A 13,904-nucleotide genomic window follows, 5' to 3' on the forward strand; every position below is an offset into this window, starting at 1 on the left:
TGACATATGGTGACGGTGAGCTGAGCTGAGCGGGCTCCATGCTTGCCGTGGTATGTTGTCTGCACAGGTAACCCAGGTAAAAAGGCGCGAATCTATTGTCTGCCGTTGCTCTGACGGAGGGGGAGGGGCCTGACGACATGTACCCAGAACCCCCCGCGACACTGTTTTGCATCATTCGGGCATTGGGATCTCAACCCAGAATTCCAATGGGCGGCGGAGACTGCGGGAACTCTGGGATAGCTACCCATAGTGCAATGCTCCGGAAGTCGACGCTAGCCTCAGTACTGTGGACGCGGTCCGCCGACTAGAGCACTTAGAGCATTTTATGTGGGGACACACACAATCGGCTGTATACAACCGATTTCTATAAAACCGGCTTCTATAAATTCGACCTAATTTCGTAGTATAGACATACCCTCAGGGTGGCTAGCCCACCCTACAGCTTGCACCATCACAGCGACGCTTCTATTTTTTTACTATGGTAGCTTAGTCAAAGCTAATTCAGGGATGTGTACCTGAGCTGGAAATTACATCCTCTGCTCCAGAGCAGACATCACCTCAATGAGTCATGGTGCACTGGTCTGCTTGGCACCTCTAATTATGAGGCTGGGTCAGGACATTATTCATAAGTCTCCATTTTCCAGCAGTTCAGTACTCAGGCATCAAAGTTCAATCAGAGCTGACACAGCATGTGGCCTGAGTGTGAATTAAATCTAAGGCCTCATCTACACTAGAAAAGCGCAATTGAATGAAGTCAATTAAAATAGTAATAATAAAAAAAAAACTAGCGAAACTATTGCACCCTTCTATCATAGACAAAGCCTCACGAACTAAGGTTCACTAGAAATGGGAAGGAAAAGCTCCCCTCTCCCATAGTATTAATGCTTTTGTTTTTCACAACACACATTTAATGGCTGTATTATCAAATGGAATTTTGTAGGTCCTATTCTAAAGAGTTGGCCCTAGTTCATGCCATTTAGAGATTTAATAGCTAAGTTTTTAATGGTAAGTTGTTACTGCACATAGCACTTAGCACAAAGACAGCTTTTCATCTTAAAAGCATTACCCAATCCTCACAACCAGCCCTGCGAGGTAGGTAAGTAAGGGAGTCAGTGTTTCTAGTGGCTAGAGTACTGGACTATGACTCAGGAGACCGGGACAGGGCTACGCAAAGAGCACTTTGCTGGTATAGGTATACTAGACTGGCAAAGTACTCCTAGGGTGGACACCGCTCATATCATCCCCTTGCCAGCGTAGCTTATTCCAGCTCACCCACCCAAATGTAAAAAGTTCTACAGGTAAAAGTGCAGTTTGGCTGGTATAACTATGTTCACAATAGGGGCTTTTGACAGCAGAACGTGTAGGTCACAAATCACACCTCTTCACGCCCCTGGCCAACAAAGCTATGCTAGCAGAAGTGAGTGGTGTAGACATGTCAATGGAGTCTCTTCTCGGCTCTGCCACTGCCTTGCCAAGTGACCTTGGGTAAGTCACTTCACCACTTTGTGCCCCGAGGATAATGATACTTACTGACTTTTGTAAAGCCCCTAGACAGCTAAAATGTTGTACAAGAGCTAGGCAGGGATGAGAGTCATGTTCCCAACTAATATAGTGCCAAATTTGGATTTACATACAGCACCAAGAGGGCTTCCGGTCTCTTCCACTAACAATGAAATAGTATTTTACCAAACAGGCGTGAATAGTTTAATCACAACAATAACATACTTTTAAAAAAAAAATGTAGATTCATATGCACACAACAGGTTGGACGAAAATTCTCTCCCCTTAATCCTGCCTTGAACCATCTTTAAGGAGAAGATTGAACGATGTGTTTGAGTCTTTAAAAAGTTACATATGGGAGGGGAGGAGGGCTCAGGGGACTGCATATGAAACAGCCTTTTGCCTCTAGGTCACCATTTCAAATACAGCCCAGGATTGGAAGGTATTACCAGTTCATGGCTATTCTGTGGACTATGATTACTGTCTATATTACTAAACATTTGCTCAGTGCTATACAGCTAGTGAAATAGTTGTCCTTATCAGGTACTGATTAGCCCCGTTTATCAGTCTCAGCAGAGGCCAAAGATTGAATGGCCACCTTCTGACCCCCATGGGAATCACAAAGGGTATGTCTTCACTACCCGCCGGATCGGCGGGCAGCGATCGATCCAGAAGGGATCGATTTATTGCGTCTAGTCTAGACGCAATAAATCGACCCCCAAGCACTCTCCCGTTGACTCTGCCTGTGCCTCTCGTGGCGCTGGAGTACAGGAGTCGACGGGAGAGCGCTTGGGGGTCGATTTATCACATCTAGACTAGATGCGATAAATCGATCCCTGCTGGATCAATCACTGCCCACCAATCCAGCGGGTAGTGAAGACATATCCTTTGTAGGGTGCTCCGAGGGCTCCAATCTCCAGCTCTGACAAACTTCACCAGCTCTGAATTCACCCACACACAATTCTGATGTAAATCACAAGTCTAGATGCAGCTTTTAGTCCCAGCTCGGAAAGGCTGAGGTGCACTTTTATAGCTTTCCAGGAAAGAGGTGTTTTTAAAAACACAGGACAGATAACTATGTGCAACTAAAGCCACAACACAGAGCAAAGACCAACACTCTTTATCCTATTGTACCTCCTGTCCTCTCCCCCATAAAAGTAGGAGAGAAAACCAGCCTTGCCTTTCAGGTTCTGACATAGCCATACAGACATTTTTTGAATTTGATTGTAACAAATAAGGTGTAAGAGGATTAAGTTATGAGGGTATAACACCAAAATGATATAAAAAACTTAAACCAGATTTTTTTCAAACATTCTCCGGTCCATTCAATGCACTGCTAGAGGCAAGTTCTTTTCCAACTTCATCTACTGTTATCACCTTTTACCAGTTTGTCTGGTTTGTTCCAATAAAGCAAAGCTGCCTTTTGGAGATGTAATTTAAGCAAACACACACACACAGCAAGTAATGATGACTGAATCATGGCTACCATGTACTGCACAATTGCTACTCCACAATGGCTCTTTATTGAGGTGGTCAACTCATTACATAGAACTTTGTCTTCAAAACTGTTGCTCTGATCTTCCCTTAAGATTGATGTTTGAGGTAGTTCACTAGCACAGGTGGGATCCCCAGTTGATCTATGGCACATGCGCTGTTGGTCAGTTTCAGTTTCCTGACAGCCAGCCTCGACTGAGACATCAAGGATTTTGGATGAGCTGCACAAGAAGGGGGAAGGGGGGGAAAAATGACTGTAAACTTTCAGGACATTCAAAACCTTCTACCTTAAGCAAAGAGAGCACCTAGAATGAGTCTCTCTCACAGCACACTCCTCATGCACTGTAATATATATTCTGCTTGGCTTTTGACCAGCCATAAAGGGGCTGACAACTGCAACATTTTAAATGAATAAATTGCATTGCAATGCCACCTGGCACCTGGGAGCCATATCGATGGGCGTATCCTGGATGATGATAGATACTGTTTCACAGTGGCATTCCCGAAAGCAGATGGGCTTGCGTGGTTCAGGTTACATAATGCAAACTGCCTGGCTCTGTGTTGTGAATTTTAATAAACTAGAGCAATCTGATTGTCCGTGACAATGACATTTTGCTCTAGATGGGTAAAATTCAAATGCTGCTGGGATACATCCTTTGGCCACATTCTCTCCCCCTCCTGCCCCCGGTCATATGGTCACACACCTATAAGCTCACTGAGGTGTCTGCCTGGCATTAAGGTACTGCATCTCCATGCCACTCTATACACAGGAGGCAACTTGTCTGGAAACCATCTTCTTGTTGTAGCTTTTCCCCTTTCAGTTTTTTCCTCAAAGGCAGGGGCATGGGACAAGCTCCTTGCTGGGCTACTCAACATGTTAAATGATGAGCTTAGCTACGGGGTTTCACAAGGGCTGTACCTATACTGACAATTTTAGGGCAGTCTCCCACGAGTACAAGTGCAGCTCTGTGGGATAAGAACAACAGTGGGAGAACCAGCCACTAGCACTACCACTGTCACCTAACTTTGCTGAGAGCATGTTAGGTTGGTAAAAGTACCAGAGCCCTATCTACACGAGTCCTCCCACACTTGCTACCAATAGTAGAGCTGCACTGGTGGCAAATTCTGTTCAGAAGCACTTTGAGGAGAACATCAAGAGGATGAAGTTAATGTGTCTAGCCATCCTCTTCTCCTCCACCCCCATCTTCCATCCCTCTCCTCCCACATTCTCTTTCAGATTCTGGAAGACCAAATACTAATTGTTCCTATGCATATTTCTACTCCTCCTGCTGCCCCCTCCACAAGACACTAATTGATCCAATGTCTGTACCAAACTGCTGAGATCACCGTACCTGTTCCCCCACTTTGGCACCTGATAATAACAGGAGGGGGGAAGGAAGGAGAATCCCAAGTATCAGTTTGATTTGATTCCTGGCCATAGTGACTTTGATAATCTTTTATTCCCTCAAGACTCACCCTTACTCCTTGCTGCGGTAATATTTTCTGCAGTCAACTCAGTTGGGTTGTGGCAGTGGAGATTTTCAGACCAGGCTATATTGATGAAGGAGAGGAAGGTAACCTTCCTTTGTTTTAGGTACTCCATGTACTGAAGATTTGGTGGTGGGAGAAGGAAGGGAGGGAGTTAAACAGCTTTGAATGCAGAGGAGTCTTGTGGTGAAACTACTACAGGCTCATTGGCTCTTAACGTGAAAACTCTAGGTCAGTGGCTCTCAAACTTTTTTACTGGTGACCCCTTTCACATAGCAAGCCTCTGAGTGCGACCCCCCTTATAAATTAAAAACACTTTTTTATATCTTTAACACCATTATAAATGCTGGAGGCAAAGTGGGGTTTGGGGTGGAGGTTGACAGCTCGCGACCCCCTGAGGGGTCCCGACCCCCAGTTTGAGAACCCCTTCTCTAGGTGATGGTGAGATGGAGTCTCGAGTGATCTGCACTGACAGCTATGTCACCAATGGCCTTATCTCTAAACCGTACCTTCTTTAGCAGCAGCAAGTTTCTGAGAAGCACTTGGGAAAAGCAAGCAACATTGTGTTTTAACCTGACCAACCAATAGGCAGCTAGTAGATTTAGCATCAGTTCATTTTTTTATCCTGAAGAATGCAACTACTTCTGGGGTGAAAAGTAGCAGTTACTAGCCACCAGCAACACCACCCAACAGGTTAGGACAGGAAGTGAAAAAATACTGTGCCCAACTGAAACTCCAAGGAAATTTAGGCTAGCAAAAAGCCCTTACTCAAAGTGATCTCAAGTTGCTTTTTTGGAAATTGGCGTACTACCCAAGTGATGTACTATCAAAGCTGTAAGGCTAGTGCAAGTTTCCAAATCTATGGCAGTGCATACAAGTTACCTCTTTCTCTGATCAGCAGCGCCAATGCCTCACTATTCGGCGAGATCTTATCTCCTGCGATGTTTGGTAAGTACACATTGGCTCCAAAATCAATGAGCAGTTTTATGAATTCACTCCCACAACCATGTCTCAGGCAGATTTCAAGCACAGTCTTGGGCTGCTTGATTCGCGCGATCATTTTCTTATCAGTGCAGTTGTAATTGGGATCTGCTCCATAAAGCAGCAGCATTTTAAAACACTCCAGATGTCCATAGACCGCTGAGAGATATAAAGGACCAGAACAAGCTGCAGAGTTGGCAGCCCACTCTGGGACTCTTGCTTTAACATTGACTTCTGCCCCATAGTCTAAGAGTTCTTGCAGAATGCTGACATCTCCATCTCTAGAGGCCGTGAGCAGTGGAGAACAGTTATTGTAGATGCTGCCGGAAGGACTGGCCCCTGCCTCCAATAGTGCTTTAACACAATCTAGGTGGCCATTACTAACAGCAGTGAATAGCGGAGTTTGCGCTTTCACATCTAGGCTGTCCACTTCTGCTCCATGGGCCAAGAGAACTTCTAAACTTCTCAGATGGCCCTTTGAAGCTGCTAGGCGAAGTGGGGTCCCAGGTACCCCCCAACCACTTCTGCTGTTAATAAATGTTTTGTATCTGTCTTGGCACAAGAGTTCATCAAGAGTTTGATAATCATCCTGGGACACTGCTTGGTTCAGATCTTGTCTTTCTCCATTATCGTCTTCATTTTCTCTGGGCTGGAGCATGGAGAAGATTTTGGTTATATCCATTAGATTCATTTTTGGTTTGTCTCTTAAGTATAACTTTCATCATGAACTGTGTAAAGCATGAGATCTATGGAACAAGAAACAGGATTAGGAACTAGTTCTAAAAACAGCTTCATTCTCCGCTCTGAGGAATCTCAGACTCAAGTGGAGAAGCATAGGGACAAAATAATTGATTACCTTATAGTCATTCCTTCCTCAAACAAACACTTACATTTATTCCCACACTGATAGGTCAGAGGAAAACCACAAAGTTTTACGACAAAAAGATCTGGACCAATGCTCCAATATGAGCATGGGCTATGAAACCTCAATCTACCTACACCCATGTAGGTATTCAGAAAGCAACTATCACTGTGGCACCTACTACTAATTCTTATCTTGGTTTTGTATGGATTTTTTGAGGGTGAAGGAAGAGGGTACTGGATTAGGCATGGAGCTAGGATTCACAAGACTTGGCTTCAGTACCCTCTTGTTGTATGGCTCTGGGGAAGTCACTTACGGCTAGATTTTTGGAAGAGTTCAGCATCCAACTGCTAAATGAGGCAGCTACATTTACAAAAGTGCTCAGAACTCACCAGCTCCCATTTTTCTTAATGGGAGTTGTTGGGTGCTGAACAATTTTGAAAATCTGCCCCTTAAGCTCACCGTGCCTCAGCAAACACCATCTGTAAAATGGGAATAATAATGCTTACCCAGCAGCTACTTTTGCAAAGCACTCTGAGATCTAGATAACGTTCTCAAGAAAGTTTAGGAGCTGGCAGTGTTACTGACATTTACAGGTACAATAGACAACCAGCCTGGACATTTTTTCTGTCGCAATTTTTAAGTGACTGGAATAGCCATGTTGTATTATTATTACTACTATTATTTAAAAGAGAATTGTAGCATTAATTAAAAATGAAATTCTAATTAAGCATTTTCAGAAAGGATAGTAAGGGACTTTCTGAATTAAATATACAAGCAGCTGAATCTCTTACAGCAGGGGTTCTCAACCTTTTTTTTTTTCTGAGGCCTCCCCAACATGCTATAAAAACTCCATGGCCCACTTGTGCCACAACAACTCATTTTCTGCATATAAAAGCCAGGGCCGGCATTAAAAGGGTAGAAAGCAGGGCAATTTCCCGGGGCCCCACACCACAGGGCACACCATGAAACTAAGTTGCTCAGGCTTCTGCTTCAGCCCCAGGTGGCAGGGCTCAGGGTCCTGGGCTTCAGCCCCATGCAATGGGACTTCAGCTTTCTGCCCTCTAGGCCCCAGTGTGTCTAACACTGGTCCCGCTTGACAGACCCACAAAACTTGCTGGGGACCCTGGACCACTGTTTGAGAGCTACTGTTTTACAAAGCAGGTTTTTCCTATCCCTAAGCAGGGCAGCAGAACCAAGCTGCATTTACATTTGTCTTATGGGCAGGGGAAATGTCTGACAATTGTTTCTATTACACAGAAGCTGTCATGGAATATGGAGGTTTGCCATATGGGATCAGTGCATTGATCCAGTTAGTCTGGTATCTAGCCTCTGCCCTGGCCAATTCCTAATGCTTCTGAGGAATGTGAAATCCCCCACAATGCACCTGACCAGCTGTGAAATGCTATAACTTAGGGAAGGGCAGAAGGAATTCTTGACACATTCCAATCCCAAAGCATCTAGAATTTCCTCTAACAGAAGATGCGTCAGTAACAGCTCTATCCATTCCTTCTCCTAAATGATTCCTGCAAATACTTTTATTAGGAGCTGAAATTCTCTATTTGTCAAGTTAGCTGCATTATGCAACTAGTCTATTCCTGCAAACACATCTCTGACAAGAACGACGCTAACAATTGGATGATACCCACTAGCTTTGTATTAAGAAGTGTATCTACTTAGATGTAAACAACTGGAGACTGGGGGGGGAAGGTTAGCACCCCCCACCCAAATAATTAGGGATTGTAATAGTAAAGGAAATGCTGAGTTTGGAACAGAAGCTCATTTATCTCACTTTATTAAAAGCAGACAAATTTAGTTATAATCCAAAACTACGCATTAAAATGACATTCAACAGCTGTCATTTTATTATTTTTAACTAAAGCTCCAATTAAAAAAACTAGTCTATGCCCCGATCCAAGGAGGTTCCCATGTACCATTCCATCTTAGCAGCTACATTTTCTGATTTGGTTGAATAAGTTTTGTGGCAGTTTGTGAATACATGAATCTGTTGCATCTGTATCTTCTAAACTTGTTTCAAACAAACAATTACCCTAAGTTAATACAGCAATGAAGCCTTGGAGCTCTAGAGGAGAAACAGCATAAAATTATACACAACTGATTTTTTTAAACATAGGACTTGATTTGAAAGGAATGCACAGCTATACTTAAAGGAAAAGATATTGAAAACAAAGGACAGCTGTAATATTTACTAATAAATAAATGTATTAGAAGAGTGTGCAAAAGCATCCATGCAGTGACACTTTGATAGTGTAAATACTGTAGTGAGAAATATATATTTTATATAATTACTGATCAGAATAGCCAAAAATGAGATAATCGTCTATACATTGAAGCAAAACATGCACATGTTTGATCTTCAGATAGAGAGAGTTCGGTCATAGTTAATAGAGTATAATACCAATACTACATATACTTACATATTTAAAGCTGTGGTTACCAAGTTACTTTAAAGTTGCCAAAGCTGCCTGGCCATTATTATGTTGCTGTCTTACCTCTGTGAGGTAGTTGATGCTCACCTAGTGCTGTGAAGCAGGCAGCTTGTCCCAGTGCTAATTCTCTTTCACCTTTAAAAAAAAAGAGAGAAACGATCTTCCCAGGAGGAGAAACCTCACACAGGACTGGGGCACCAGCTCTGTAGAACTGGAGCAACGCAGGTCGTCAGGCACACAGCTGAAATGCCACTAGCAGGGATAAAGGCCAGGGCTTGAGCTAATTTTAGCCCCACAGGCGTTTTATCTTACTACTTCCATTCTTGGAAAGTTCTCACTGAGAAGGGTAAATATAGAGGGGTGGGATGGTGATGCTTTTAGGGGATGGGGGGACAATCAGGCAGATGCTGTGGAGGGTTGGAACCAAGATATGAGCACAGACCAGACACACACAATACATTTGTTTCATTACATCCCCTCCAAAGTCAGTCAATTTTATGCAGACTTACTTGAGTATATTTCTTAACAACTAGATTGCTGGTCAGTTTCCTGCCCTGGACTTACACCATACTTACTACTGTGTTAGTTACACCCACACTGGCAGTTTTTGTGATCTCTAAATCTTGCTCTGTGCTCTCCTACCATTCAATCCTATGTTCTCTCAGCCTCTAATCTCCCCTCTCCCCGGACACCTTTTGCACCTTCAGAGCAACGTGCCACTGATTTCTAAGCTTTCAGTTTGTTTTATTATTAACCTATGGAGAGACTGAGCTGACAATTGGCCTGCCCTCATTTCTAAAAGGAGAATGCTGTGTGTGTGTGTGTGTGTGTGTGTGTGTGTGTTCATAAGAGGAAGTTTTCATGATGCTTTACTGAAGATGGTTTTCAGACATATGGACCAGTATACACCCTCCTTCCCAACCACCTCTTTGGTATTACAAAATTAAGCAGCATGCAACAAGGCAAAAATCTCCAGCACTTTGGGAGGAGGAGGATCAGCAGCGTTTGGACCGTGTTATCAAAAGCTGTCAGCAGGCAGGAGTGTAATTTTATCTTAGCCAGGTCATTTTAAACCTTTTGAGGTGGGGGAGTAATTGTCTGACAGTCTGAAGTAGCATTATCAGAGCTATGAGATAGCAAGAAAAAAAACAAATTATCCAGGAAAAAGATCTCCAATACAAGAACTAAATCAAGGGGTACTCTGATAAGGAAGCCTTTTTTTTCTTTTAACCCTTCAACAAGCGGCATAGTCAGAATTAGTTTGTGCAACACTTTGAAAATTGTTAAGTGCTATGCAACACTAAGAATTATTACTACAGGAAATTTGAAATTCACTGAAAAATTTGTAGACTTTCAGTCTGTTTGGAATTTCACTAACTCCAAATATGATAGAAAGCAGATTCTATTGCTTGGAAAGGACTAATTTCCCAAAGCTTAGGAATATTGTGAACAAAATTGATTGGGAGGAAAAATAGAAAGAAAAATGTGAATGAAAATTGGGAGTTGTTTAAGAAGAGTTTATTGTATGGCCAAGAAGCCATGATTCCACATCAGGAAAGAGGATAACTTGGGCTATAAGCATATCCTGGTTCAATGGTGAAGTAAAGTCAGAAATTAGAAATAAAAAAGCAACATAAATGGGAAAAAAGGGAAATGGATAGCAATCAATACAAATAAGTTATGAAGAGTAGAAAATTGATAAGGAAAGCTAAAGAGATCAGGGAAAAAAACATATATAGCTGGCAGCACGAAGTACATCAAAGAGTTTAAGTATATAAGGAACAAAAGAAATTCTAGCAATGGTAGAGGCCCATTATAAGTAAAGATGATAAAAATGACAAAAAAAGCAGAAGTGTTCAATATTCTGTTCATTTGAAATAAAGTAGGATGTTGTATTTGTATCACATAAGGATGATAAAGTACTTTCCAATTCATTAATAAGTAAGGAGGATGTTAAACAATGTCTACTAGGATAAACATTTTTAAGTCAGCAGGCCAGGATAACATGCACCTAAGACTCCTAAAGGAGTGGGCTGAGGAAATCTCCGGCCTGCTGATGTTAATTTTTAATAAATCTTGGAATACTGGGAAAATTCCAGAAGACTGGAAGAGTGCTAATGTTGTGTCAATATTCAAAAAGGGCAAGTGGAATGACCTCAGTAATTATAGTCTCATTAGTCTGACATCATTCCGGGACAAAACAACAAAAAAGCTTATATAGGATTTAAATTGATAAAGAATTAAAGGATGGGAATATACTTAATGCCAGTCAACATGGTTTATGGAAAATAGTTTTTGTCAAACAAACCTGACTTCATTCATTGAAATTATAAGTTTATTTGATAAAGGTTAACTGTGTAGATCTAATATACTTGGACTTTTGTAAGGTGTTTGACTTAGTACAGCACCACATTCTGATTAAAATATTAGCACCATACTAAATCAATAAAGCAAATGTTAAAGGGATTAAGAACTGGCTAATTCACAGATCTCAAAAAGTAGCATCATTGGGGAATCATCACTGAATAGGAGTGTTTCTAATGGGGTTCTGCAGGAACTGGTACTACGCCTGATGCTGTTCACATTTCCATCAATGATCATGAGGTAAACATAAAAGCACTGATGATAAAATTTGCAGATGACACTAGTTCATTTATCCATACAAAATAAGAGTTGGTCTTGCTTCCACTGAAGTCAAGTGGAAAACTAACACACCTTAGCAATTCTACAGTCTTATTTCATACACTTCCCCATTTTCCCCTTGCCGGATATTAATTTTCCCCCGTATCCTGCCTTTTTGATGCTCAACTTAGATTGCAAGTGCCTCGTCCCGGGGGCTGTCCTTAATTACCATATAAAGCACCATGCACCTATCACATTACATTTACCTGTTAAATTATTATTTCAAGGGAGTGCTTGTGCCTATAGTGTGCACAAGTGTTCCATTTAAAGTACAGTTCTACTCTGAAGAGTAACTATAAAAATAGGAGTACTTGTGGCACCTTAGAGACTAACAAATTTATTTGAGCATAAGCTTTCGTGGGCTACAGCCCATTTCATCGGATGCATGTAGTGGAAAATACAGTAGGAAGATCTATATATATATACACAGAGAACATGAAACAATGGGTGTTACCATACACACTATAAGGAGAGTGATCAGTTAAGGTGAGCTATAATCAGCAGGAGAGAAAAAGAACTGTTTGTAGTGGTAATGAAAATGGCCCATTTCCAGCCATTGACAAGGAGATGTGAGGAACTGTGAGGGGAGGGGGGCAAATAAGCATGGGGAAATAGTTTTACTTTGTGTAATGGCCCATTCACTCAGTCTTTATTCAAGCCTAATTTAATGGTGTCCAATTTGCAAATTAATTCCAATTCAGCAGTCTCTCATTGGAGTCTGTTTTTGAAGTTTTTGTTGTTGTAATATTGTGACTTTTAGGTCTGTAATCGAGTGGCCAGGGAGATCGAAGTGTTCTCCAACTGGTTTTTGAATGTTATAATTCTTGACTTCTGATTTATTGTCCATTTAGTGTCCATTTATTCTTTTACGTAGAGACTGTCCGGTTTGGCCAATGTACATGGCAGAGGGGCATTGCTGGCCCATGATGGCATAGATCACATTGGTAGATGTGCAGGTGAACGAGCCTCTGATAGTGTGGCTGATGTGATTAGGTCCTATGATGGTATCCCCTGAATAGATATGTGGACAGAGTTGGCAACGGGCTTTGTTGCAAGGATAGGTTCCTGGGTTAGTGTTTTTGTTGTGTGGTTGCTAGTGAGTATTTGCTTCAAGTTTGGGGGCTGTCTGTAAGCAAGGACTGGCCTGTATCCCAATATCTGAGAGAGTGATGGATCGTCCTTCAGGATAGGCTGTAGATCCTTGATGATGTACTGGAGAGGTTTTATTTGGGGGCTGAAGGGGATGGCTAGTGGCGTTCTGTTACTTTCTTTGTCGGGTCTGTCCTGTAGTAGGTGACTTCTGGGTACTCTTCTGGCTCTGTCAATCTGTTTCTTCACTTCAGCAGGTGGGTATTGTAGTTGTAAGAATGCTCGATAGAGATCTTGTAGGTGTTTGTCTCTGTCTGAGGGGTTGGAGCAAATGCGATTGTATCGTAGAGCTTGGCTGTAGACAATGGATCATGTGGTGTGGTCTGGATGAAAGCTGGAGGCATGTAGGTAAGTATAGCAGTCAGTAGGTTTCTGGTATAGGGTGGTGTTTATGTGGCCATCATTTATTAGTACTGTAGTGTCCAGGAAGTAGATCTCTTGTGTGGACTGGTCCAGGCTGAGGTTGATGGTGGGGTGGAAACTAAACTAAAACCTCTCCAGTGCATGGTAACACCCATTGTTTCATGTTCTCTGTGTGACAGATATATCTTCCTACTGTATTTTGCACTACATGCATCCGATGAAGTGGGCTGTAGCCCACGAAAGCTTATGCTCAAATAAATGTTAGTCTCTAAGGTGCCACAAGTACTCGTTCTTTTTGCGGATACAGACTAACACGGCTGCTACTCTGAAACCTATATAAAAATAGAACCTTCTTATGCTACAGATCTGCTGACTTTAGTGACAAAAATAATTTTTAGTTCTTTACTTGTATCATCTCTGATGAGCCAACACAGCTATGGAAAAGTGAACTGAAATCTATTCTCTCTCGTGTATCAATGGAATTCTTAAGTTGCACTCAGCTACACCTATGCAAACCCATTGAAGACAGGCAAGTGAGGATCTAATTTGGCCCATAGAACATGTGTTACTGGTGTTGACATATAAAGGGGGGAAAAAAGTTTTTTTAAACTCAAAAGCCCAGATTCTCAGAAAAACATTTGAACTTGTAAACTGAGCAGATTTGATAGAAAAATTGAAAGAGGATTTGTCAGTTTTAGAGAAGCACTGTTCAGAACAGAACTGCACTTTACTTGATGCTATGAACTCCTGAGCAAAGGAGTTTGTGACAAACCCCTTGTTCACTGATCCGGGAAGGTCCAAGTTGAGGATTCCGTGTTTCTCCTCCAAACAGCTGATAAGCTTCACTGAGAGCTCAATTCTGCTACCCCACCACACATGGAACACAACGAGAGCGTTCAAAATATTTGTTTCTGTGCAATTTTATTCTGCATATA

At 42.1% G+C, this 13,904-nt stretch overlaps 1 protein-coding gene across 1 annotated transcript; it reads right to left on the reverse strand.

Annotated features, from left to right (window-relative positions):
• Nucleotides 1-3,084: 3,084 nt before the first annotated feature.
• On the reverse strand, nt 3,085-6,185 carry ASB12 (ankyrin repeat and SOCS box containing 12). Its single transcript, XM_065410674.1, is given in 3 exon segments — nt 3,085-3,215; nt 5,365-6,158; nt 6,160-6,185. Coding segments are annotated over 3 exon segments (951 nt in total).
• Nucleotides 6,186-13,904: the final 7,719 nt, after the last annotated feature.

The sequence above is a fragment of the Emys orbicularis genome, chromosome 9 (assembly GCF_028017835.1).
Source record: "Emys orbicularis isolate rEmyOrb1 chromosome 9, rEmyOrb1.hap1, whole genome shotgun sequence".
NCBI classification, from domain to species: domain Eukaryota; kingdom Metazoa; phylum Chordata; order Testudines; family Emydidae; genus Emys; species Emys orbicularis.